The sequence below is a fragment of the Ammospiza caudacuta genome, chromosome 27 (assembly GCF_027887145.1).
Source record: "Ammospiza caudacuta isolate bAmmCau1 chromosome 27, bAmmCau1.pri, whole genome shotgun sequence".
In the NCBI taxonomy this organism is placed as follows: domain Eukaryota; kingdom Metazoa; phylum Chordata; class Aves; order Passeriformes; family Passerellidae; genus Ammospiza; species Ammospiza caudacuta.
Window position 1 is genome coordinate 3,327,973 of NC_080619.1, and position 24,371 is coordinate 3,352,343.

Here is a 24,371-nt window from a genome sequence, read left to right on the forward strand (position 1 = left end):
TGCTGTTTGCTGGACTTCCTGCACTCTTGCTGCTCATTCATTATCTGGCTGAAGTGGAAATAACTCTTAGAAGAGCTTGTGGAACAGAGCAGCAAAATGCTCACTGGTTGTTTGCTAGGATTGGATATTGGGAATTAGGAATTGTGACCTGGGAGGGTGGGGAGCCCCTGGCACAGGGTGCCCAGAGCAGCTGTGGGTGTCCCTGAATCCCTGGGAATGTCCAAGGCCAGGCTGGATGGGGCTTGGAGCCACCTGGCATAGTGGAAAATGTCCCTGCCCATGTGGCACTGGATGGGTTTTAAATCCCTTCCAACCCAAAGCCACCTGTGACTTTGTGATCTTTGTGATGTTCTAGGGTGGGAGTGGCCCCCATTGGAAAAACCATTAAGAGCCAACCCTGAAACCCTGTGCAAGTCTGAGGAAACATCCCATTTCTGCAGTAATTAAGGATAATTGGAAGTTCTTTGCTTTTTCTCTGGGTTGTCAGATCTCTGTGTGTTTCCCTGGTAGCTGAGGGTGCTGAAAGCCATGTGCAAGGTTGATCTGACTGCTAAAAGTGTCAGTGCTTGAATAAACCTAAGGTGAGACTACATGGGTTTGTTTATAGGCTTGAATAAACCTCCTGGAGAAGGTTTGGAGAGGTGCAGATTTAGAACCTGAGATCTGTACAGAAAAATCAAGAGAAACTGTAATAAAGCATTAAATGAGAAGAAAAGGGTGATACACAGGGAAGGGCCAGCCTGTCTTGTCTAAGGGCAGTCCTACCTCATGATCCTTCAGCAATCAGAGAGCTCTGGCAGCAGAGCTGACATGGGCTGATTGTCAAAGCTCCTCGAGCAAAGTTCTTTGTCAAAGTTCCTTAGGAAAGAATCAAACCAGAGATCTGTGGGAGAGAAGGTCCTTGCATGAGTCAGTGAGGGATGAAAGGGAAGGAGGAAATGGCTGATGTCAGTGGAGTTCAATGGGAATCTCTTTGCTGCTCATTGTAATTATTGAATAAGCTGGAAAGGGCTGGAGGAGCAATGAGGTGCCCAGGCTGGCTCTGAGCTCAGGGACTGAGGTAGGAAATGGGAGATTCAGTACAGAGAACTGTCAATGGTGTGTGGGAGGAAGAGCTCTCCTGACCTGGGTAGAACTGGTGGCTGTAGAGGGCTCAGATCCCAGGCAGGATTATTGTATTTGCAGGGAGGAATGATGAATCTGACTCCATGTTCTCAGAAGGCAAATTTATTACTTTATAATACTGCATTATATAAAAGAATACTGTACTAAACTATACTAAAGAATACAGACAAGATACTTACAGAATGCTAAAAAAATAATAGTGAAAACTCATTGCTCTTTCCAGAGTCTGGACACAGCTTGGCCCTAATTGGCCATTGAATCAAAACAATGATTCAATCATTAACAATGAAAGAATCATTACTTTATGATACTATATTATATCAAAGAATACTAAACTATACTATACTTAAGAATACAGAAAGGATATTTACAGAATGCTAAAAAAATAATAATGAAAACTTGTGACTCTTTCCAGAGTCTGGACACAGCTTGGCCCCAATTGGCCAAAGAGTCAAAATAATTCACACCAGAATCCAATGAAACAATCATCTGTGGGTAAACAATCTCCAAACACATTCCAAAGCAGCAAAACAGAGGAGAAGCAAATCAGATAATTAGTGTTTTCCTTTTCTCTGAGGCTTCTCAGCTTCCCAGGAGAAAAATCCTGGGCAAAGGGATTTTTCAGAAAATGTGAATGCCACAGCAGGATCAAGGCAATGAATGCTGCACCCATCTTGCAGTGTGTTCCTGTTGTTAGGAGCTGTTAAATGGGGCTGCTAAGAATGATCACATCTTGTTCTGGAGGGATATGAACAAAGCAGAGCATCCATCATTCTGTCCCTGTACTGAAGGTGCAGCCAAACTGCAGCACCTGCAGGTCCATTTTCCTGTCAGAGGGTGTGAGAGGAAGAGAGAAGAGGAGCAAGGGTTCCAGTGTGGAGCTGGGCACTGGGAAAGGCAGGACTGAGGAGGATGCAGGACAATCCTGCATCATCCCAGGTGTCCTGGAACAGGGTGGACACTGCTTCTGGCAGCAGCCACATGAGCTGGGTGCTGAGGTTCTATGGGTCCAGGTTGAATCTGTGTGTTTGAAACCATTTCTTGGCTTTTGCAGGTAAATCAAAGACCAAGGAGAACAGGCAGTCAATCATCAACCCTGACTGGAATTTTGAGAAAATGGGCATTGGAGGCCTGGATAAAGAATTCTCTGATATTTTCCGAAGAGCTTTTGCTTCAAGAGTTTTCCCACCTGAGATTGTGGAACAAATGGGTGAGTATAACCTGGAAAAGATTATATTGAGGATAACCTGGAAAAGGTTATACTGAGGATAACCTGGAAAAGGTTATATTGAGTATAAACTGGAAAAGGTTATGCTGAGGATAACCTGGAAAAGGTTATGCTGAGGATAACCTGGAAAAGGTATATTGATGATAACCTGGAAAAGGGTATATGGAGGATAACCTGGAAAAGGTATATTGAGTATAACCTGGAAAACATTACACTGAGGGTAACCTGGAAAAGATTACACTGAGGATAACCTGAGAAAGGTTACATTGAGTATAACCTGGAAAAGTAATATTGAGTATAACCTGGAAAAGGTAATATTGAGTATAACCTGGAAAAGGTAATATTGAGTATAACCTGGAAAAGGTTACACTGAGGATAACTTGGAAAAGGTTACACTGAGGATAACTTGGAAAAGGTTACACTGAGGATAACCTGGAAAAGATTACACTGAGTATAACCTGGAAAAGGTTATATTGAGGATAACCTGGGAAAGATTACATTGAGGGTAACCTGGAAAAGATTATACTAAGGATAACCTGGAAAAGGTTATGTTGAGGATAACCTGGAAAAGGTTACACTGAGCATAACCTGGAAAAGATTACACTGAGGATAACCCTTCCAGGTATAACCTGGAAAAGTGTGGTTGGGGGGCAGTCCCTGGTGTGTGAGGGCTGGACACACCCTTGTGCTGCTGTAGCACAGCAGTTTCTGAGGGATCCAACAGAGCCTCTTCTTCCCCTGCTGCTCCCAAATGTATTTTGCACTCTTGTTGCTTGGCTGGGGAAGAGAGACAAACCCAACACCAACACTCAGCCCTGCACATGGAATGTCTGAAGGAATGAGACACATGGTTTAACTGCATTCTGTTCTGCTGGAACTGAAACTGGGGCTCTGAGCAGCCTGGTCTGGTGGAAGGTGTCCCTTCCCATGGCAGGGGGTTGGAATGAGATGGATTTTTAGGTCTCTTCCAACCCAAACCATCCCATGGTTCTGGGAAACTCTCCCTCCTATGCTTCATTTATCCATAGCAGTGTTCCTGACTGCCTGGCCATGTCTGTCCATGCAACTCAGAGGAAATTTGTTTTAATGCTCCTGCCATAATCTATTTTACCTCCCATTCCTCCTGGCAGCTGCACCACGAGCCCAGTAATCCCAGTATGGGCTGTGAGCTCTGCTGCTCTGGTTTGAAGTTTGAAGCTCAACCCTGCACATGGAATGTCTGAAGGAATGAGACACATGGTTTAACTGGATCCTGTTCTGCTGGAACTGAAACTGGGGTTCTGAGCAGCCTGGTCTGGTAGAAGGTGACCCTTCCCATGGCAGGGGGTTGGAATGAGATGGATTTTTAGGTCTCTTCCAACCCAAACCATCCCATGGTTCTGGGAAACCCTCCCTCCTTAAATCTTCATTTATCCATAGCAGTGCTCCTGTTCCTGACTGCCTGACCATGATCTGTCCCTACAGCTCAGAGGAAATTTTGTTTTAATGCTCCTGCCATAATCTCTTTTACCTCCTATTCCTCCTGGCAGCTGCACCATGAGCCCTGTCCTCCCCAGCCTGAGCCCAGTAATCCCAGCATGGGCTGTGAGCTCTGCTGCTCTGGTTTGAAGTGCTGGCAGGCCATGGCACCTCCTGGAGTCTGTGAAATAAAAGCACAGATTCTAAATATAACTTCTCTTTTTGGGTCAAGGGAAGGAAAGGCAGTCCCAGTACTTGGTAAACATCTGCTGGCAGGCAGATAAATGGTGCAGGGTTGAATTTTTAGTAAGCAGTGTGCAGCTGCAGGTGTCTGGTTCTGTCCCAGAACGTGGCTGGGGATGTTCTGGCTGCTCCTTGTTCTGGGAATATAATCTGTGTGGGCTCCTATTTGAACTTGGAATCCATAGCTGTGTAATTTCTGTGTATGTTTATGTTTCTGATCCACCTTCCCTCTCTCCACAAATGAAGCAATCAAGATTTTGATTACAAACCAGATTTCCATCAGGAGCTCCATCCTGTTTGTGTGGGGGTGTGTGGAGCTTCCAGTGCCTGTGGAATTGATGCAAAATAAACTTCCCTGGGATGTGCCTTCAGTCTTGCCTTGGGGATTTGGGCACGTATGGAGGAGCTATAGAGAAACCCCAGGGCTGATTCTCTCTCTCTCCTGCCTTTTAATTCCTCTTGATGTGAGAGCTGAGGCCTTTGGCTCATGGGTTTTGTGGCTGTGGGCAAGATAAAACTTTCTCTGCTCCTGCTTGAGAACATAAAATGCTTAGATTTGTTAAATATTTAACTGCTCTGCAGAGAGAGGAAAGAAGAGAAATGGTGCTGGCTGTGGAAAGAACAGCTTTTACCCAGAGGCACTGGTGGCCAGTTCAGCCTCCTGTATTTGAAATATTTTTACCTTTTGAAGCAGCTGTTGTGTGTATTTATAAAGTCTTTCCATGGAGCCAGGCTGGGAGAGCTGAGGATGTTCAGCCTGGAGAAGAGGAAGATCTTGGAGCCCTTTCCAGTGCCTAAAGGGGGCTTATAAAACAGAGGAGAGTGATTTTTTTGACATGGACAAGAATGGGAGTGGTTTTAAACTAACAGAGGAGAGACTTGGGTGAGATATTGGGATAAATTGTTCCCTGTGAGGGTGCCCAGAGCAGCTGTGCCTGCCCCTGGATCCCTGGCAGTGCCAAGGCCAGGTTGGACATTGGGAGCACCCTGGGACAGTGGAAATTGTCCCTGCCATGGCAGGGGTGGCACTGGGTGGGATTTAAGGTCCCTTCCCAACCCAAATCATTCTGGGATTCTCTGATTCTGTGGCTGCAGCACAGAGCCCTTGGCTGGGACCACGTGTGAAGGAAAAAAGGTAAAAGATAATTGGTGTTGTTTAATAAAAGAAGACAAATATTCTGTGAAGGACCACTGGTATTTGGATTACCCTGGGCAATGAATTAAAGGTGTGCCCCATTAAATTACATTTAGTACAAATATTCTTGCTGTGCATGTTTACAGCCAGGCTGCACAAAGAGGCTTTTTTCAGGGAAGAAGTTGGATTGGGAGCAGAGCTCCTGAGCTCTGATTAACCCCAAGGCTAAAGAGCTTATCTGAAATTTGAAAAAAACCCAAAAACTTTCTAACATTCATTTTCTTTGCCTTAGTTATAACTTGCTCTTAACTATATTTCAGATCTGAAATGTCAGTGTGACAGCTGTTCACCTTTGTGAATAATTTATTGGGAAAGGAAAAGCTGGAATTTGCTTGCTGCCTGGTGCTGCAGTGCTCACCCAGTTGTGTTCTTTGCCCAGTGCTCCCAGACTGCAGCTTCCATGCCAAATGCAATAAATATTTCTGTCCAGACCTACACAGAGGCTCTATAGACCCTTCCAGCATTACTTGCAATTTGTGTGTGGTTTATCTAACTTCCATGGAATGTTCTGGGTTTGGAGCACATAAATCAATGTTAGTTAACCATATCATCCAAGGGGGGAAACTCTGCTGGTACAAGAGCAGGAATGCTAGATCAGCCCCAGCTGGGCACCAACCCTGGCCTGGAAGGGGCAGTTTGGTTTTTTGCCATCTGTGATGTCCCAGCCCTGTTCTGGTGGTTTTGGGCTTGCATGGCTCTGTGGGGAGCTAATACAGCTGGCAATAAAAAATGCTATTAATAAAGATTTTATAGGGTCAGTGTTCAGCTAGATCAGCTCCCTGGGTGTGTGATGTGACAGAATCCCACAATGGTTTGGGCTGGAAGGGACCTCAAACCCCATCCAGTGTCATGGCAGGGACACCTTCCACTGCCCCAGGCTGCTGCAAGCCCTGGGATTTGGGCACTGCCAGGGACCCAGGGGCAGCCCCAGCTGCTCTGGGCACCCTGTGCCAGGGCCTGCCCACCCTCAAAGGGAAGATTGACTGGTGCCAACCCTGTGGCTGCCAAATGGAATTAAATCCTTACCTGGATGAGGTTTGAGGAAGATGTTTGGAAACATTTTGGTGCCTCACTCACTTCTGAGGAAGGAACTTCACACCTTGGGGCACTGCTGGAGGGAGACACCAGGCAGTTCTCCCTGAGGACAGCCCTTCCTAGCTCTGTTTCCAGGGAATCCTCCTCCTTTCCAAGCCCTTCCAGGATGTCTGTGCCAGCTCAGGGTGTGTCACTCTGTGCTGAAGGGAATCTGCCTTGGGTTACTCTCTGCTGCATCCTCTTGCTCCAGCTGAAGCTCCTCTGATTATTTGACAAATGTTGTGTTTTCTTCCCATCCATGGTAGGTGCTGTTTTTCTGCTGAGCCTTTAAACCCAGCTCATTCCACTGTTCTCTCTTCTTGTTGTTCTTCCTTTCCCCCTGACTCCCACAGATATTTATTCACTTGGAACAACATTTTTGATATTTGGTGCCTGGAGCTGTAACTTGCAACAAACCTCTAAAGTCCCTTCTCAGACTTGCAAACAAAACACTTGTGCTGACCCTTTTGAAAACAAAACACTGTGCTGACCCTCTTTTCCTTATTTAAGAACACTCTGGTGTCCCCAAGCTCTGAAACAGAGCCTTGACTTGCAGCAGAAAAGCAATTTCTCTGATTTCTGTGCCACATTAATTGTTGTGGAGGCCTCCAAGAGCAAATTGTGCATGGATATGTTGTTTAATAACAGGTAGAGAAATGTTTGGTGTTATGTGTTCCTTCTAAGAGACTGAAATGGAACCCAAATCATAAATAAATTAAATCAGAGTTTTTGAAGGTGGTTTCTGTTTCCTGGGAACCATCTTGGCCTGCACTCTTGGTCTCAGAGCTCTGTAATTTTGAAGTCCAGCTCATGATGGAGAAGTGAGGCATCAAGAACACAAGAGGAACGTTGAAATGAGCAGACACTCAGATTATTTTCTTCCCCAGATCCTGTCTGAAGTGGAGGCTTGTCTGTTAAGCTACCTTAAAAATTAATGCATTAATGTTCTCAAAGTACTCAGAGATACTGTAAGAGAAGAATAATGATGGAAAGATTCTCACCCAGCTATTCTGAAATAGGGTCATTTTAATGAAAAATCAGTGTCAGGGATGTTTAACCTCAGCTGGGGTGCTGGAAATACCTCAGCCTTTGCATCCAGCCTGCTCCTGTCTCTCCAGCATTCTCCAGGGCAGTTTTGGGATTCTGAGGCCATTTCTATGACCTCTACATCACCCATCATTATTTCTGCTCCTTTTCCTGCTCAAGACTGTGATCCCCAACCCAAACCATGGATCCATTGTGAATCAGCAGGTCCTGGCTGGGCAGAATCCTCACTGGGATGATTTTTTGTGTTTTGCATCATGCAATTCATTATTCCTCCCCAATTAGACACTCATGCATCAGGTTACATGGATTTCAGATGAATTGAATCCTGCCTGTGTGTGTGTTTGTAGCTCTTGGCTTTGCAGTGTGCAGATTTAATTGGAGCATTCTGTTCTGTTCCATCTCCCAGGCACCACATGCCACTAAATTCAGGAGGGATCATTTCTCGCTGTGTTATAAAGTTTGTGGGGTTTAATTTTAATCTGCTTTTCATCCACCTCTAACTTCATTCAGCCTGCATGTCTAGGAGGGTGTCTAACACATATTTATATCTTTAGAGAAGTCTAAATGTCCTTTTCTTGCTTTCTTTGTTTCCTCAAACCCTCTGTGTGGGGAACCCCATGTTTTCCTAGAGGGAAGTTGTCTCAAAGTTGTTCTGGCTACTTCTTGTAGTCTTGTTTTCTTCTACCCACTTAAAAAGACATTTTCTTCCAGCCATCAGGTTAGTGCTAGCTCTGTACAACACAGTCATAAAACAGCTGAGGTTGAAGGGACCTCTCAATTTAGTCCAAGCCCAGAGTTCTCTCCCTTTTCCCTTTGCAACACCAGGGATGACATTCACCATCTCCCCCCTGCTTTCTCACCCACCCTGTTCAGGTTCTCACTGATTTTGAGGTGATTTCACCCACTCTGAGCTCCCTTGGCTGAAGTTCATGTCCAAGTGATCTGCTCATATCCAACACTTGTGGGCTCTTGTGTCCCTTGTTCTTTTTCTGCTTCTGTTGCCTGTTCCTACCCATTTGTCACTTTTATTAATATCAGCTGTCACAGCAAATGTCAACTCCTCACTGCTGTAAATAAGTATTTAACAGCTTGAACTCAGCATTTGCTGTTGTTTACTCTTCTTCCTTGCTGAGGATGGACCAGTGCTTTCCTAAAGGGATTTCACCTGAAGTGCTCTGCTCACCTTGAGGCACCTGGATCCAGGCTGGGTCTGGGCACTGAATTCCTTTGGGGAGAGCAGTGAGGAAGTCCCTGACCTCTGTCACTTGCCTCTCCTTCTAAAAATCAGAGATTGACTTTGGTATTCCCCAGGGATGGGGAGGAAAGTGAAGGAGCTGAATTAATCACAGTTCTGACAGAATTTGTTCATGTGCTGGGTTGCTGGATGAGTACAACTGGAAAACTTTGGAGCATGGACCAGTGCATTCCTGTCCTTCTCCTCCTTGTGGGATTTAACCTGTCTGCTCACCTTGAGGCACCTGGATCCAGAGATTGGCTTTGGTATCCCCCAGGGATGGGGAGGAAAGTGAAGGAGATGAATTAATTAGAATTCCTGATGTAATTTGTTCATGTGGATGAGAAAAACTGTAAAACTTTTGGAGGAGGGAACAGGGTGGGTGGCAGGAAAGCTTTTGGACACAGAGTGAACCTGAAGGACTTCAGTGCTAGTATGAGAGATGGGACTTGCAAATTCTGCAAAGTCACCAAAGGAAATTATTCCCTTTAAACATGGAATGTGGAAATGGGATGGAGGGAGGGGAAGGGGCTTTACACCAAACCTGCAGCAGGGAATTTCTGTATGAGCCATCAGTGGTGTCTGGGAGGGCTTTGCTCCTGCTCCAGGTGGCTGCAGGGGTGTTGGTTGGTGGCATCACCATGATCTGGCACCCCCAGTTTGTGCCCAGCTGGGTGTCCCCATGCCCTGGGCTGTCTGTGTGTGTTCACAAGGCAGAAATGTTCAGCACATTCCCAAATCCCAGTGTTGGCTTTCTGAGCAGGTGGGAATGACCCAGCTCTATCCCAGGAATCAGGGAATGCTGGTGGGATTGTGCTGCTGTAATCCAGGTGAGATGGGGCTCTGAACATCCTGGCTGTGCTCAGCTTCCCACAGAACCTGCCTCAGGGATTTGGGATCTTTCTGTAGCTCTCTTGACAGACGTTTACTCTTTGCTGCTGTGCTTGGTTTTGTTTGTTGATACTCTCACCAAAATCCCTTTTCCTGAGGGTCCTGATGCTGGTTTTGTAGCCAGAGGCATTCTGTTGGAAGTGGCTCTCTGAGATGCTGATTTATTTTCATTTCTAGCACATTCCCTCAGAAATAGATAAATGCCCTTGTCATAAATCTCATTATTGCCTGACAGATGTGTGCACTGAGCTCCTCAGAGCCAGTGGGCTGTGGTGAGGAATCCCTTTCCAAAGATCCATGGAGAACTTCGCTTTGTCTTCTCTTTCTAGCAAAGGATTTGATAAATTCAAACTCTGACCATTGAGAAAATAAAAATTCTGGTTCAGGTGTGGCCCAGCTTTGAGTTCAAAGCAGACACTCTGGGTTTACAGCATGAGAGGGAAATTCCACCCAGCTCTACTTGTAGGGAAATTTTGCTTGTGTGGTCTGAAGCCAGTGGGATGTGGTGAGGAATCCCTTTCTAGAGATCATGGAGAACTTCACTTTGTCATCTCTTTCCAGTGGCAAAGAATTTGAAAAATCCAAACCCTGACCACTGAGAAAATAAAATTTCTGGTTCAGATGTCATCCTTTCCCTGCCCCAGCTTTGAATTCAAATCAGACACTCTGGGCTTACAGCATGAGAGGGAAATTCCACCCAGCTCTACTTGTAGGGAAATTTTGTGTGTCAGGTGAAGCCTAGGAACCCTGAACTTCCTGTAACCTGCCCCAAGATGAATGTGCTGAGATAAAAATCTCCCTGCTGTGCTGGGGCCTTCCCATCCATGCAGGTTCCTGGTGGTGCATCTGAGTGATCCAATCCCACCAGAATGCTTTGATTTTAATTAAAAAGGGGAATTACACTCCCAAGTAGAAAATCCCTCTTATACTAAATCAGTTCTTCTGATCTCTCCACTAAATTGAAGAGGGAGAATTGAACAAATAAACTTTATCTTGTCTTTGGGCAGGTGATGTTCTGGGTCAAAACAGAATGACTTCCATTGGTAGCACCAGTAACTCTCCCATTCTCAGCATTTTTAATGAATTTTCCCTCAGATTTTGTTTTTCCCATATTTAATTTCTGTTAAAGTTCCTATTCAGCCTTTAACTGTCAGAAGGGCAGAATTTAAGGCTCAGGTTACAGCAATGACCTTTTTTTGGAGCTCATCAAATGGTGAACTGGCTGGAGATGTCTGCACAGCTGTAATTTGTGTTTAGAAAGATTTTCTCATAATAATATTGACATTTGGGCCACATTGGTGAAATCAGCAGAGGGGCAGATAAACTTAATCAAAATTCCTGTGTGGTGCAGAGGATCCCACTGTGATTTGAGAGGTAACATTTGGGATTTGTCATCACCTGTCTAATTTTAATAAAGTCCTGCTTGTCCTTAAAACTTTGATTTTAGCCAGGTGAACGTGGCTGCGAAGGGAAATGTCTGCTGGAGCTGCTTGTGGCAGTTTGATTTGAAGAGGAGCGAATTGCTTTGGGGGTCTGGAATGTTCTGTCACCCGACTGAGACCCTGCTCTCAGTGTTGCCCATTCAGTGGCAACCCAGTCTGGCAGCAGGTGGCCAGGGATGTCCTCGGGGTTCAGGCTGAGCCCCCCCAGCTGCCTCAGACACTTCTCTCAGGTCTGAGAGGAAAACCAGAAGAACCAAGCAGGCCCAGAGTGTTGGTGTTTGTGTTGTGGCACTCCCTGCAGCACCATGGATCTGCCTGGCTGGGCTGGGAGCACAGCCCTGACCTGCCACAGCCCTTTGGTGGCCTCTGTAACCATTTGGTGGCCTCTGTAACCATTTGGTGGCCTGTGTGACCCTTTGGTAGCCTGTGTAACCCTTTGGTTGCCTCTTTAACCCTTTAGTGGCCTCTGCACCTCTTTGGTGGCCTCTGTAGCTCCTTGATAGATTCTGTAACCCTTTGGTGGCCTCTGTAACCCTTTGGTGGCCTCTTTATGCCTTTGATAGCCTCAGTAGCCCCTTGGTGGCCTCAGTAGCCCCTTGGTGGCCTCTGTAGCCCTTTGGTAGCCTCTTTATGTCTTTGGTGGCCTCTGTAACCCTTTGGTTGCCTCTGTAGCTCTTTGGTGGCCTCTGTAGCCCTTTGGTGGCCTCGTGCTGGATCCCAGGAGCTGGAGCATTGCTGTGCTGGGGTTTCCCTGCAGAGATCACTTTGTCAGCACCACCCTGGCTGGTGCAGTTCGGTTGCAGAGCAGATCCTGTTCCCCCATGGTCACAATGCCCTCATGGCAGGGATTTGACAGGAACAACTTGTAATTTATCTGTGCCTCACTCCCTCCCCTGTGAGATTTGTCTTCAGTTTATGTTGTTTATGGTTTTGACTCACAGTGCTGACTCATGAGTTCTTTAGGCACAGCTCTGGATTCCTGGAGTAAATTTTTTATCTGCAGAAAAGCCCAGCAGGATTGATTTTCCCTCTCAGCTTTATTGCTGGGCTTAGGCAGTGCAGCGCTGCTGCTCTCTGGGGTTTGGGAGCATCAGCTGCTCCTCAGGGCAGTGACCTGGAGCTTCACTGCAGTGAATGAACCAGAGAGAGAAGCAGGAGAGCCTGTGGGGTCACAGGAATTAAATAATATTGAGCAGTTGTTCAGACTGAAATCAATTCTTTATGCCATAACCTTTAGGAGTAAGTGAAATCACAGCAGAGTGATGAGGGGTGGAATTTGCAGGCAACCCTGACATGGGAAGAGATGAGAATCTTGACTCCATGTTTCAGAAGGCTGATTTATTATTTTATAATATATATTATATGAAAAGAAATAGTTTTATTACATTAAAAGTATACTAAATAATAGAAGTTTTCATCAGAAGGCTTGAAAGGAAAGGAATGATAATAAAACCTTGTGACTGCTCACAGGTGGCTGTCATTGGTCACCAAGTAAAAATAATTCACATGCTGGGTAAACAGTTCTCCAAATCATATTCTGAAGCAGCAAAACATGGAGAAGCTGAAGCTTCTCAGCTCCTCAGGAAAAAATATCCTGACAAAAGGATTTTTCATAAAATACATCTGTGAGAATAAGGTGTGTTTGTCCTTAACAGGCAGAATTGCCCGGAGGTGTGACAGCCCTGAGGGCGCTGTGGGATGGGGTGAGGTTACCATGGATGGGTCACATTCTTAAAGAAGTCAATCCACAAAAATGGAGTAAAATCAGATTTTCATGTAGTCATTAAAAAATGGAAAAAAACCTTTGAGCTCCACCTTTCCCCAAGACTCCTGAGGCCTCCAGGTGGCTCTTTGAAATGCAGTTTATTGTATCCAAAATGGAGTTTATTCCATCCAAGATGTCACAGCAGTTCAGGTGACAGAGCTGTGCCTACAGCTGTCAGCTCCAGCTGCAGGCAGCCCTGGAGACCCTTAGTTTAGGTTATAATGCATTATAGACTTTTCTTTTGGTTACACTGCATTCTATACTTTTCTTTGCTGAGCATCTTCATACATTAGAACCAATCTATACCTTAACTTTTATCTCTAGCCCATCATAACTACTGTAATTATCATATTCATGTTACTGTTCTCCACTCACTAAAAGCACGTTACAGTTTAAGCTGGAAGTTGTTTTTTAGTTTTCTTGCAGTGGAAAATTCTGAGATCTTTTTTCTACTTGCACCATTGGCAGGCGTGTTTGCCTGTGCTATCTTTGTGCTTGGTAAAAACATCTTCTTGTTTGAGGTGGGTTTATCCTTTGCTCTAAGGATGTTCTAACTAACATATCCTTTGCCTCCTTGGTTAGGGCTCAGCAATTCTTTTCTTCTGTGTCAAATCTTGCTTCCATCTCTATTCCATTTTCAGATTCTATATTCAAAAATCTTTCTGCCAAGCGTACCTGTGAGACTTTCTTGTCAAACTTTCCTCCTTCCCAACACCCTCCTTTATTCTTTGGCTTCCTTGGTCTCTGTTGTAGCTCAGCCTTCTCCACGATGCCTTCCCTGTCCCTGCAGGCTGCAAGCACGTGAAGGGGATCCTGCTCTACGGCCCCCCGGGCTGCGGGAAGACGCTGATGGCGCGGCAGATCGGGAAGATGCTCAATGCCAGGGAGCCCAAGGTGGTCAACGGGCCCGAGATCCTCAACAAGTACGTGGGGGAGTCCGAGGCCAACATCAGGAAGCTGTTTGCTGATGCAGAGGAGGAGCAGAGGAGGGTAAGGATGCACGGCCATGGGGGCGATGGGGGTGAGAGCAGTGGGGTCTTTGTGAGGGTCCCCAGGAGGAGGGAAGAGATGAATCTGAATCCATGTTCTCAGAAGGCTGATTTATTATGATATGATATATGATATGATGTGATATGATACTATATTATACAATACTATATTATACAATATCATACCATACTATATATTACATTACATCATATGATCTATCATATCATATATCACATATCACATATCACATATAATATATCATATATCACATATCATATATCATATATCATATATCACATATCATATATAATATATCATAATCATATATCATATATCATATATCACATATCATATATCACATATCATATATCATATATCATATATCATATATCATATATCATATATCATATATCATATATCATATATCACATATCACATATCACATATCATATATCATATATCATATATCACATATCATATATCACATATCATATATCATATATCATATATCATATATCACATATCATATATCACATATCATATATCATATATCATATATCATATATCATATATCATATATCACATATCATATATCATATAATATATAATAATATATCATAATATAGCTATTATATTATATTATATTATATTATATTATATTATATTTACATTACATTCCATCATATCATACTATATCATACCATATCGTATTATATTGTATTATATCATATTATAATTATATATAATATATATTGCATTATAATTATTATATATGTAAATATTTTACCATACTATATTATATATCATATCATACTATATCATGTAATGCAATGTAATGTAATGCAATATAATATAATATAATATAATACTATATTACATTATACTATATTACATTGTATTACATTACATTAGACTATATCATACCATGTCACATTATTATACCATATCATATCATATCATATCATATCATATCATATCATATCAATCATACTATATCACACTGTATCACATTATATTATATTTTATCACATTATATCACAGAATACTATATTAAAACTATACTAAAGAAATAGAATAAGGATACAGACAGAAGGCTGAACAAGAATGAATAATAAAAACTTGTGACTGACTCCCTAGAGTCTGACACAGCTGATGGTGATTGGTCATTAAGTAAAAACAGTTCACATGAAACCAATCAAACATGCACCTGTTGGTAAACAATCTTCAGCCACATTCCAGAGCAGCAAAACAGGGAGAAGCAAATGAGATAATATTGTTTTTTCTCTGAGGCCGCTCAGATTCCCAGGAGAAAAAATCCTGGTGAAGGGATTTTTCAGAAAATGTAACAGTGACAGACCAGGAGAGACTGACTGTCAGCTGTGAAAACAGCCTTGGAAGCTGGAAAAGGCAGCTGGGCTCCCTAAAACTCAGATTGTGCAAATTTTCCTATGTTTTTAGTCTTTTTTTTTTTTTTTTTTTTTTTTTTTTTTTTTTTTTTTTTTTTTTTTTAGGAGAGACATAATTGAATCTAATTGGATTTTTCTTACTAAATTAAGCTAGCACATAAGCTTTGAGGTTTTTAGGTTGCAGGCATATTGGTATGTTACAGCACTTACTATAATCAATACATGGTTAATTTTTCTCATGGATGAGAATAATGTCTTGAAACTAGAGATCTTTGAAACTGGAAGTGAATATAAAGATTCTGTTTTTTTCCAGTGATGTTTTTTATCCATTGCTTGGTTTTTTCTTACTAAATTAAGCTGGCACATAAGCCTTAAGATTTTTAGGTTGCAGGTATATTGGTATGTTACAGCACTTGAAGTGTTATAACCTATACATGGTTAATTTTTCTCAGCAGAAAACTACTGGATGAGAATAATGTCTTGAAACTAAAGATCTTTGAAACTGGAAGTGAATATAAAGATTCTGTTTTTTCCAGTGATGTTTTTTATCCATTGCTTGGATTTTTCTTACTAAATTAAGCTGGCACATAAGCTTTCAGGTTTTTGGGTTGCAGGCATATTGGTATGTTACAGCACTTGAAGTGTTATAACCTATACATGGTTAATTTTTCTCAGCAGAAAACTAATGGATGAGAATAATGTCTTGAAACTAAAGATCTTTGAAACTGGAAGTGAATATAAAGATTCTGTTTTTTTCCAGTGATGTTTTTTATCCATTGCTTTAGCTGGCTTTCAAAACCCCAATCTTTAGTTTCCTGGTGTAAATACTTCTTTCATGTGTGCTATGGTAATTTTTCTCTGCTGTTGATCACTTGATCTTGATAGATTTTTCTGATAAAGAAAATCAAATGTCAGGCCAGTCACAGTTAAATACAGGGAAGTCTTTTTAGAAGTCATTAGCAAATGATCCCTTAATTTTGATCAGCTCACAAGACTCAGGTTTTGGTGGTGACTTGAAATAATCTCATTTCTTCAGCAGAAGGTTTATTAGTCAGTCAATCAGCTCTGTGTGGTAACACAGACCCATGTGAGCAATCTCCTGGTGGCTGCTGCATCTCTGGGAGCTGCTTTGCCTTGGCAGTAACACACCTGTGAAAATCCACTCAATATTGGCTGCAGGGGCTGGGCCCGATGACAGCTGGGAGATTAAAAAGGTCTCCCAAAGGTTGGCATTGTGCTGCCTGTGTCTGGGGCAGATTGCCAGGCCCAGCACATGCACCCAGTGATAACATGGGCTGCCCTGGCCACAAAAGATGTTTTAGAGGTGGAATTTGAAGGGGAAAAGCTTCATAATGCAGTCACAAAAAGTATCCTGTTCTCTTAGCAGCTGCAACTGCCTCACCCCTGAGTGAACCTGGAAATGGCAGTGCTGGGGCTGACTGGGCTCCTTAAAAACATTATCAACAAAGCTGCTCTGGCAAGCTGGGGATTTACCAAGTTCAGTGCAGCCTGGGGTGTTCCCTCTTTCCACAGACAGGCCTTGTTCCCTGTCCCTGGTACCTGTCCCTTTCCCAGGTGCTGAGTGCTGGGGCCTTTTGAGCTCTGGCCTTTGCTTGGCTTGCTCAGCCTTGTGCTCTTCCCTAAAACCTGTGCAGCTGCCAAGTTCTGAGTTTGAGCAGAGCCCCCTGAGTTCCCTGATTTGGAAATGGGCAGGATGTCCCCCTGGAGAGGGGTGAGACACACAGAGATGTGATACTGAGCACACAGGGACTCTCAATGCTGTGTCTGTCACATTCACATTTTCTGAAAAATCCCTTCACCCAGGGTTTTTCTCCTGGGAAGCTGAGAAGCCTCAGAGAAAAATGAAAACAAAAATTATCTGATTTGCTTCTCCTGTGTTTTGCTCATGGGGAATGTGTTTGGAGATTGTTTACCCACAGGTGATTGTTTCATTGGTTTCTGGTGTGAGTTGTTTTCACTCTTTGGCTAATCAGGGCCAAGCTGTGTCAGGACTCTGGAAGGAGTCACAAGTTTTCATTATTATCTTTTTAGCCTACTGTAGGTATCCTTTCTGTATTCTTTAGTACAGTTTAGTACAGCATTCTTTAATATAATGTAATATCATAAAATAATACATTATCCTTCTGAGGCCATGGAGTCAGATTCATCATTTCTTCCTGCAAATACAACTCTGTGTCTGTGTGGCTAAGCTTGGTGTTGATTTTGGAATCTGGTGACACTCCTGTCCTCTCTCCCCCAGCTTGGAGCCAACAGTGGGGTGCACATCATCATTTTTGATGAGATTGATGCCATCTGCAAGCAGAGGGGCAGCATGGCTGGCAGCACGGGCGTGCACGACACCGTGGTGAACCAGCTGCTGTCCAAAATCGATGGTGTGGAGCAGCTCAACAACATCCTGGTCATTGGTAGGTGGGGTTTGCTCTGTCCTGAGGGCTGGGGTTTGGTCAGCTCAGGCTGCTGTTGGAGCAGGTTTAAAGGGAGATGCTGCTGTGGTTGGCAGATGTTGCTGCTTTCAGCAATTTCCTTGTTTAGTTTTTGATAAGGAGGGTTTCATGCTTTAGGGGAACTTGTAAGGATTGATAGAATTGATTTATCAGCCTGGGGGGGATTGGGGCTGCTCCTGCTGTGCTTGTCCTGCTGCAGGAGCCCCAGGACAGGCAGACAGAGCCACAGGAACAGGTTTGATCCCTGTTGCCCTGACTCTCCCTGAGCATTCCAGAAGAGGAGTGCCTTCTGTCTGTTTTCTTGGGACTCTTTGAGTGTCTCCCTACCTCTGTGGGCTGTAAACCCACTCAGGCAGCTCAGATAACTGTTTTGTTTTATCTTTGACTCCAGGGATGACCAACAGACCTGACCTGATTGATGAGGCCCTGCTGAGGCCAGGGAGGCTGGAGGTGAAGATGGAGATTGGTAAGAGCCCCTTTCCTCAGCTCCATGGACCCACAGCAGCAAAGCAAATACAGATCCTAATGTGAGCAATCCCCAGCATGGCTCAGCTGAAATTCCTGCATCAATTAAATCAGACCAATAAAGCACCAGTTTGGACTTCCCTAGTGATAAACTTGATCTGAATTTCTGCCCAGCAGGGTGGGCAGGCAGGACCCTGAATACTTGTGTGAAGGAAAGGAGGCAAATAATGGTACAGATCATTCCTGGGTGGAAATTGCAGGAAGGAGAGGCAAGAGCACTGGGTGAACTAAAAGTGGACCAAGAACTTGATTTGCCATTTCATCTGGCACTGGAAAAGCAGCTGTCTGTCAGTAACTAGAAAGGGACCTTTGTGCACACCCAGTGAGGGTAAATTAGGGAATATCTGATCTTGTAGGCTTTGTTAAGAAAATAAGCCCAGATCATCTTAGATTCATGAGAACAAATCACTGAATTTGCATTTGAGATCAGAATTTGGTCAGTGAAGGTTGTGAGTGAAGCTGCTTATGGTGAGAAGGGGCCTTGGAAGGAGGGGACACTGTGTGGGATTTTTGGGGTCCCCAGACGAGGGAAGGAAATGATGAATGTGACTCCGTGGTCTTAGAAGGCTGATATGATATGATATGATATGAATTTATACTGTACTAAAGGAGAGAAAGAAAGGATACAGACAGAAGGCTTAACAAGATAACAATGAAAAATTTGTGACTGTCTCCAGAGCTTTGACACAGCTGGGCTGTGGTTGGTCATTAAATTAAAACAATTCACATGAAACCAATCAAACAAGCACCTGTTGGATAAACACTCTCCAACCACATTCCAAAGCAGCAAAACACAGGAGAATCAATCAGATAATATTGTTTTCATTTTTCCCTGAGGCTTCTCAGCTTCCCAGGAGAAGAAATCCTGGCAAAGGGATTTTTCAGAAAATGTGACAGTGACGACACTGAGGGGAGGGTCAGGGGGTTTGCAGTGATGTTCTCAGGGTTTTTGTGGTTTTTTTCCCCCATCCCAGGCCTGCCAGATGAGAAGGGCCGGTTCCAGATCCTGCACATCCACACAGTGAGGATGAGGGAGCACCAGCTGCTGGCTGAGGATGTGGACATTGCAGAGCTGGCAGTGGAGACCAAGAACTTCAGTGGTGCTGAGCTGGAAGGTTTGGTTCGAGCTGCTCAGTCCACTGCCATGAACAGACACATCAAGGTCAGTCTTCTACTGGGGCAAAAAAAGGAAAATAATTCTGTTTGGAATATGGAATGTTTACCTCCAAATGGAAAGGAGCCTATCTGTGTACCTTAGGAGATGAAATTCACTTTTTCCCTGTGCTTTTCTTTCATTCTCAATTCCCTCTTCCCCCTCCTGCCCTCCAGGTGCCTCTTGCACAGCTTGAAGGGGTGGTTTTTGAGGATGTTTTGCCAAAAACTGAAAGTCTTGAGCACAGTTTGTGCATTGGACCCAGGAGATGAGGTGGGAATTAGAACAGCCATTTCTAGGGAGGCTCTGCTGGAGCCTGAGCAGCTCAATGTGTTGATAAATGTTCTGTGAGGAGGGGGAGGTTACAACCTCAGAGCTGGTTTGGGGACATAAAGACAAAGGTGGAGGTGTGCAGGGGGCATTTGGAAGGATGGCAGTGAATTTTGGGTGTCCTGTGGGAGAGAGAATTCAGAGAGGTGAAGGGATGGGGACTGACCTGGCCATCAGCTGGGGTCAAGTTCTTGGAGCTGGAATGGTCTGGAAATCCCAGCTCAGTGCTTGTCGGTGGAAACAGCAAAATAGCAAGGTTAGAATTTACCAGGAGAGATGAAGAGCAAAAGTGAGGCTGTGATGAAATCCCTGGTGTGCTTGGATTGTGCTGGAACCAGGGTGTGGATGGCAGCAAGGGGTCAGAGGTACAGGAGGGTTTTCTTTGGAGAAATGGTTAAATTGGGATTCCTGAGCCTGAAAAAGGATGGAGAAGGGTTATGGAGAGTGTGCTGGGATCAGGGAGTGGGGATGGCTCCTCACTGTTTCCTCTGCAAGAACCAGAAGGCAGAGGAGATGTGCTTTGTGTGGAGAAGTGTTGCAGCCTTGGAAGGAATCCTCTGCTCCAAATCCCAATTCAGAGGGTTTTGTACAAAACCTTCCACTGCAGATAAGGGCTGGCATGGTGATCACCCCACATCCTCTGGTTCATGCAGCCTTCCCAAATCCCTCAGCTCTCAGGGAACACCTCCCTGCCCTCCCATCCCTCTGGCTGCAGGGCCGTGAAATGTCAGGGCTGGGAAGGCACAGGCAAAGCTCAGTATTCAGTGGTGTTGAAATATGAGATGATGAGGTGGTGAGGAAGGAGCCTGAGGCTCAGCCCTGCTCCCCTGGCCAGGACTGGGGGCAGCTCCTGCAGGAAAAGCCCAGGACATCAATCCCACAGCAGAGGGACTGTAAGAATCTGCTCAGCCTCAAATGTGAGGAGAGCAAATCACACTTTCATTTAAGTGAGAAATCATTTGCTGCTTAGACATTTGTGTCTCCTGGGAGTGCTCTTTCGAAAGGAAAAATTACTCTTCCTGCTAATTAGTCTTGTATAACCACAGTACTTGACAAGTTAAAAGTTATTGTTTCATATAGCAGAAAACCACAAACATCATCACTTTCTCATTTTCTTGTGCTCTGCCTCAAAAAAAAATCAGCACTTCTGGATTCTTCCCTTTGCAGGCAAAACATTTTCCTTAAATAATTAATTTTGCTTATAGCTGATGTTTTCTCAGTGCTGGAGTTTAGGGTGCGTTTGGGGAGCGTTGGTGTTTGATCTATTCCCTGTTGTGCCCAGAAATCATGTGGGAAAAGGGGAGATGGCAATGTGCAAATGTGAAAGAGCAGTCCCCTCCTCTGGGGTGCTTTGTGATCCACATCTCAGCAATGTTATGCCTGTGTTTTCCACATGGGAAATGGCCTCGTGTTGTTTTGCTTTTCAGACACTTTGACATAGTAATTTTGGGTAATGTTCTTTATTCTGAAATTGCTTTTAGCTAAATGAAGCAGTAAAACACTTTATTCTTTCCTGCAAGTACTGAAAACTTAAAATATACATCACAGGCCTGACCTAGTTTTCAGAAGCACCTGTGAGAAACCAGAGCACAAATGGAAAATGAAGGGGCATTGTCTTCTGAATCATTTAAACAAGAGTTTAAATCATCTCTCAAAGTGTGTGTGTGAAAAATTAAAGCATGAGCTCATTAAAGGCTGGGGAGGTAAGAGCCCTCCTGGTTTTAAGTGTGCACACAACTTCAGGAATTTATTGAGTGTTTCAGGTGCTTTCATCTCCCTCTGCAAAACAGAAGAGTGATTATCTGTACTAAAGATTCCCTCAGTTTTTGATTTGGCTGTGTGTTTGTGCTTGGTGGTGTTTTTGGGAGAAGGGATTCTCATTTCAGCCATGCTCTGGCACAGTAGGATTGCCCAGGCTGGGGTCCTGTGCTTGCAAATGCAGCTCCTCTAGACAAGCCCCATGTCATTATTTTTATTGTTATTTTTCCTTCCCATGCTCTGGTGCACTCTGTTCTGACAGGTCCCTGTTGGAGGGGAATGTCTGAGACACATCTCTGAGGGTTAAATGTAATTTATTTGTCTTAGTTTCCCTTCTCCAAAGGGTATCTGTGTAATCCCAGTAAGTTCTAGAAGTTTGAACTGGGCTGAGGTCAGTCCCACACTGACCCCACTTATTATAAATATAATATAATATAATATAATATAATATAATATAATATAATATAATATAATATAATTATAGTATATATAATATATAATATCATATTACATGAAATGATATTAAAATTTATATTATATATTATATTATATTGTATTATACTATATTGTATTATATTATATTATATATCGTATTATATTATCTTATGTGAAATTATATGAAATTATACAAAATTATGTTAAATGAAATGAAATGATATTATATGAAAATGATAGACTAAAACTATACTAAAGAAAGAGAAAGGAGACATCAGAAGGCTAAACAAGAATGAATAATAAAATCTTGTGACTGACCAGAGTCTGACACAGCTGGACTGGGATTGCTAATTAATTAAAAAACAATTTACATGAGACCAATCAAAGATGAACCTGTTGGGAAGCAACCTCCAAACCACATTCCAAGCAATCAGATAATTATTGTTTCCATTTCTTTTCTGAGGCTTTTCAGCTTCTCAGGAGAAAAATCCTGGCAAGGAAATTTTCCAGAAAATATCACAGTGGGGTGGGACAGCTGCCCTGAGCGGCTCCAGGAGGACCCAGCAAATGCCCTCACAGGAAGATTTTTATTATTGACCCCACAGTGTGGCCTTTATTGCCTTTCTAGGCCAGCAACAAAGTGGAGGTGGACATGGAGAAGGCAGAGAGCCTGCGAGTGACCAGAGGAGACTTCTTTGCATCCTTGGAGAATGACATCAAACCAGTAAGTGGGGACTGTGGGGCTGCAGGAGCAGCCACCAGAGCAGTCAGATGGGAGGGAAGGACACTTCCTTTGGAGTCACACAGCAGTGGTGACCCATGGGCTGGCGTGTGAAGAGCTCTGAGCTCTCTGTTGCTGCCCAGAGAGTCATAAAGAGAGCTAGAACAGGTAAAGGACAGCTGGGGGTTTCTTCTCCTTGTCCACTTTTTGGCCACTTCATTTCCTGGGGGTATAAAGACAAAGGTCACCAGTGGAGATCTGCATTTGGAAGGATGTCAATGCACAGGATGCCAAGGAATTTTGGGTGTCCTCTGGGAGAGAGAATTCACACAGGTGGAGGCAGGGATGGGGACTGACCTGGCCATTCTTGGAGCTGCAATGACAGCTCTACCCTGGGCTGTAGGAGGAGGTTTAAACCTCATTTCTGAGAATTGTCTCTGCACAGTGTGGAGTCAGAACCCACTGGCAACTTGCACTGACTGGAACTGCTTGTGAGGGCCTATGAAAAGATGATTCTGAACATGCCTGGTCTCCACCTGTGTTCAGCCCTCTGAATGTTGGAATGCTGTGAGTCACCAGGGGCTGTGACTGTCTCACTTCTCAGAGCCTTCCTCCTGGTCATTTTGGTTTAATTATTTCACGATTTTTCAATGGGATGAAAAATTATGTGGTAAAAAAAGTATTCCCTGTCTTCTACAGGCATTTGGAACCAACCAGGAGGACTATGCCAGCTACATCATGAATGGCATCATCAAGTGGGGGGACCCAGTGACGAGGGTGCTGGATGATGGGGAGCTGCTGGTGCAGCAGACCAAGAACAGCGACCGCACTCCCCTGGTCAGCGTGCTGCTGGAAGGTACAGCTGGGGAAAAAACACCTGGGAGTGCCTCTGGAGGCTGCTCTGCCAACCTCTGACACCCTGAACCTGCAGGAAACACCCTGGGGGAGAAATGGAGCTGGGCTCTTTGAGTTTGCTTGGGTGAAATTGGTTTGGGTGTTAAAACTGCTCAGCTAAAGGGATCCTTTGATTGGAACAAGGGAGAAGGGAATGTGGCCAGTGAATAAGCAAAATGTACCCAGTGAATAACTCAAAGGTACCCACTAAATAACCCAAATGTGCCCTGGGAAGAACCAAAATGTGCCCAGTGAAGAACCCAAATGTACCCAGTGAATAAACAAAATGTCCCACTAGATAACCCAAATGTACCCAGTGAAGAACCCAAATGTACCCACTAGATAACCAAAATGTACCCAGTGAATAACCAAAGCGTCCCACTAAATAACCCAGATGTACCCACTAAATAACCCAAATGTGCCCAGTGAATAACCCAAATGTACTCAATAAATAACCCAAAATGTGCCCAGTGAATAACCAAAATGTGCCCAGTGAATAAACAAAATGTGCCCAGTGAAAAACCCAAATGTACACAGTGAATAACCAAAATGTCCCACTAAAAAACCAAAAAGTACCCAGTGAAGAACCCAAATGTACCCACTAAATAACCAAAATGTACTAACTAAATAACCCAAAATGTGCCCAGTGAATAACCCAAATGTACCCACTAAATAACCCAAATGTACCCAGTGAGTAACCTGAATTTGGCTGGTTTACAGTGGAGATGTCTCTAGCTGAGTCAGTTGTCTGAATTCTCTTTGAAGTCACTGGAGAGCTCATCAGTGCAATTAGCTGAGTTCAAGCAGCCACATTTGGGTGTTTCTGTCAGTTAAAGGTGATTTCCTCTATCCAGACTGCCTAAGGAGAGTTTTCAGATATTGGAAACTGCTTCCAGTATTTGTGTTAGAGGTTTTGGAAGAGAATTTGTTATATTGGAATAGTATTTGTTATTTATCCCTTCCCTTTTTCCTTTCCCAAAGTCCAAAAAGAT

The 24,371-nt window shown here is 43.8% G+C and overlaps 1 protein-coding gene across 2 annotated transcripts in view; it reads left to right on the top strand.

Moving 5' to 3' along the window:
• The window catches only part of NSF (N-ethylmaleimide sensitive factor, vesicle fusing ATPase), a 73,092-nt gene that overhangs the window by 30,762 nt on the left and 17,959 nt on the right, over positions 1–24,371 (top strand). For both annotated transcript variants that reach the window (XM_058820436.1, XM_058820435.1), the window contains exons 8-14: positions 2,180–2,335; positions 13,493–13,692; positions 17,359–17,524; positions 17,955–18,029; positions 19,063–19,250; positions 22,393–22,488; positions 23,185–23,341. In XM_058820436.1, the coding sequence (XP_058676419.1) occupies positions 2,180–2,335; positions 13,493–13,692; positions 17,359–17,524; positions 17,955–18,029; positions 19,063–19,250; positions 22,393–22,488; positions 23,185–23,341 (1,038 nt within the window). The remainder of the gene's footprint in view (positions 1–2,179; positions 2,336–13,492; positions 13,693–17,358; positions 17,525–17,954; positions 18,030–19,062; positions 19,251–22,392; positions 22,489–23,184; positions 23,342–24,371) is intronic.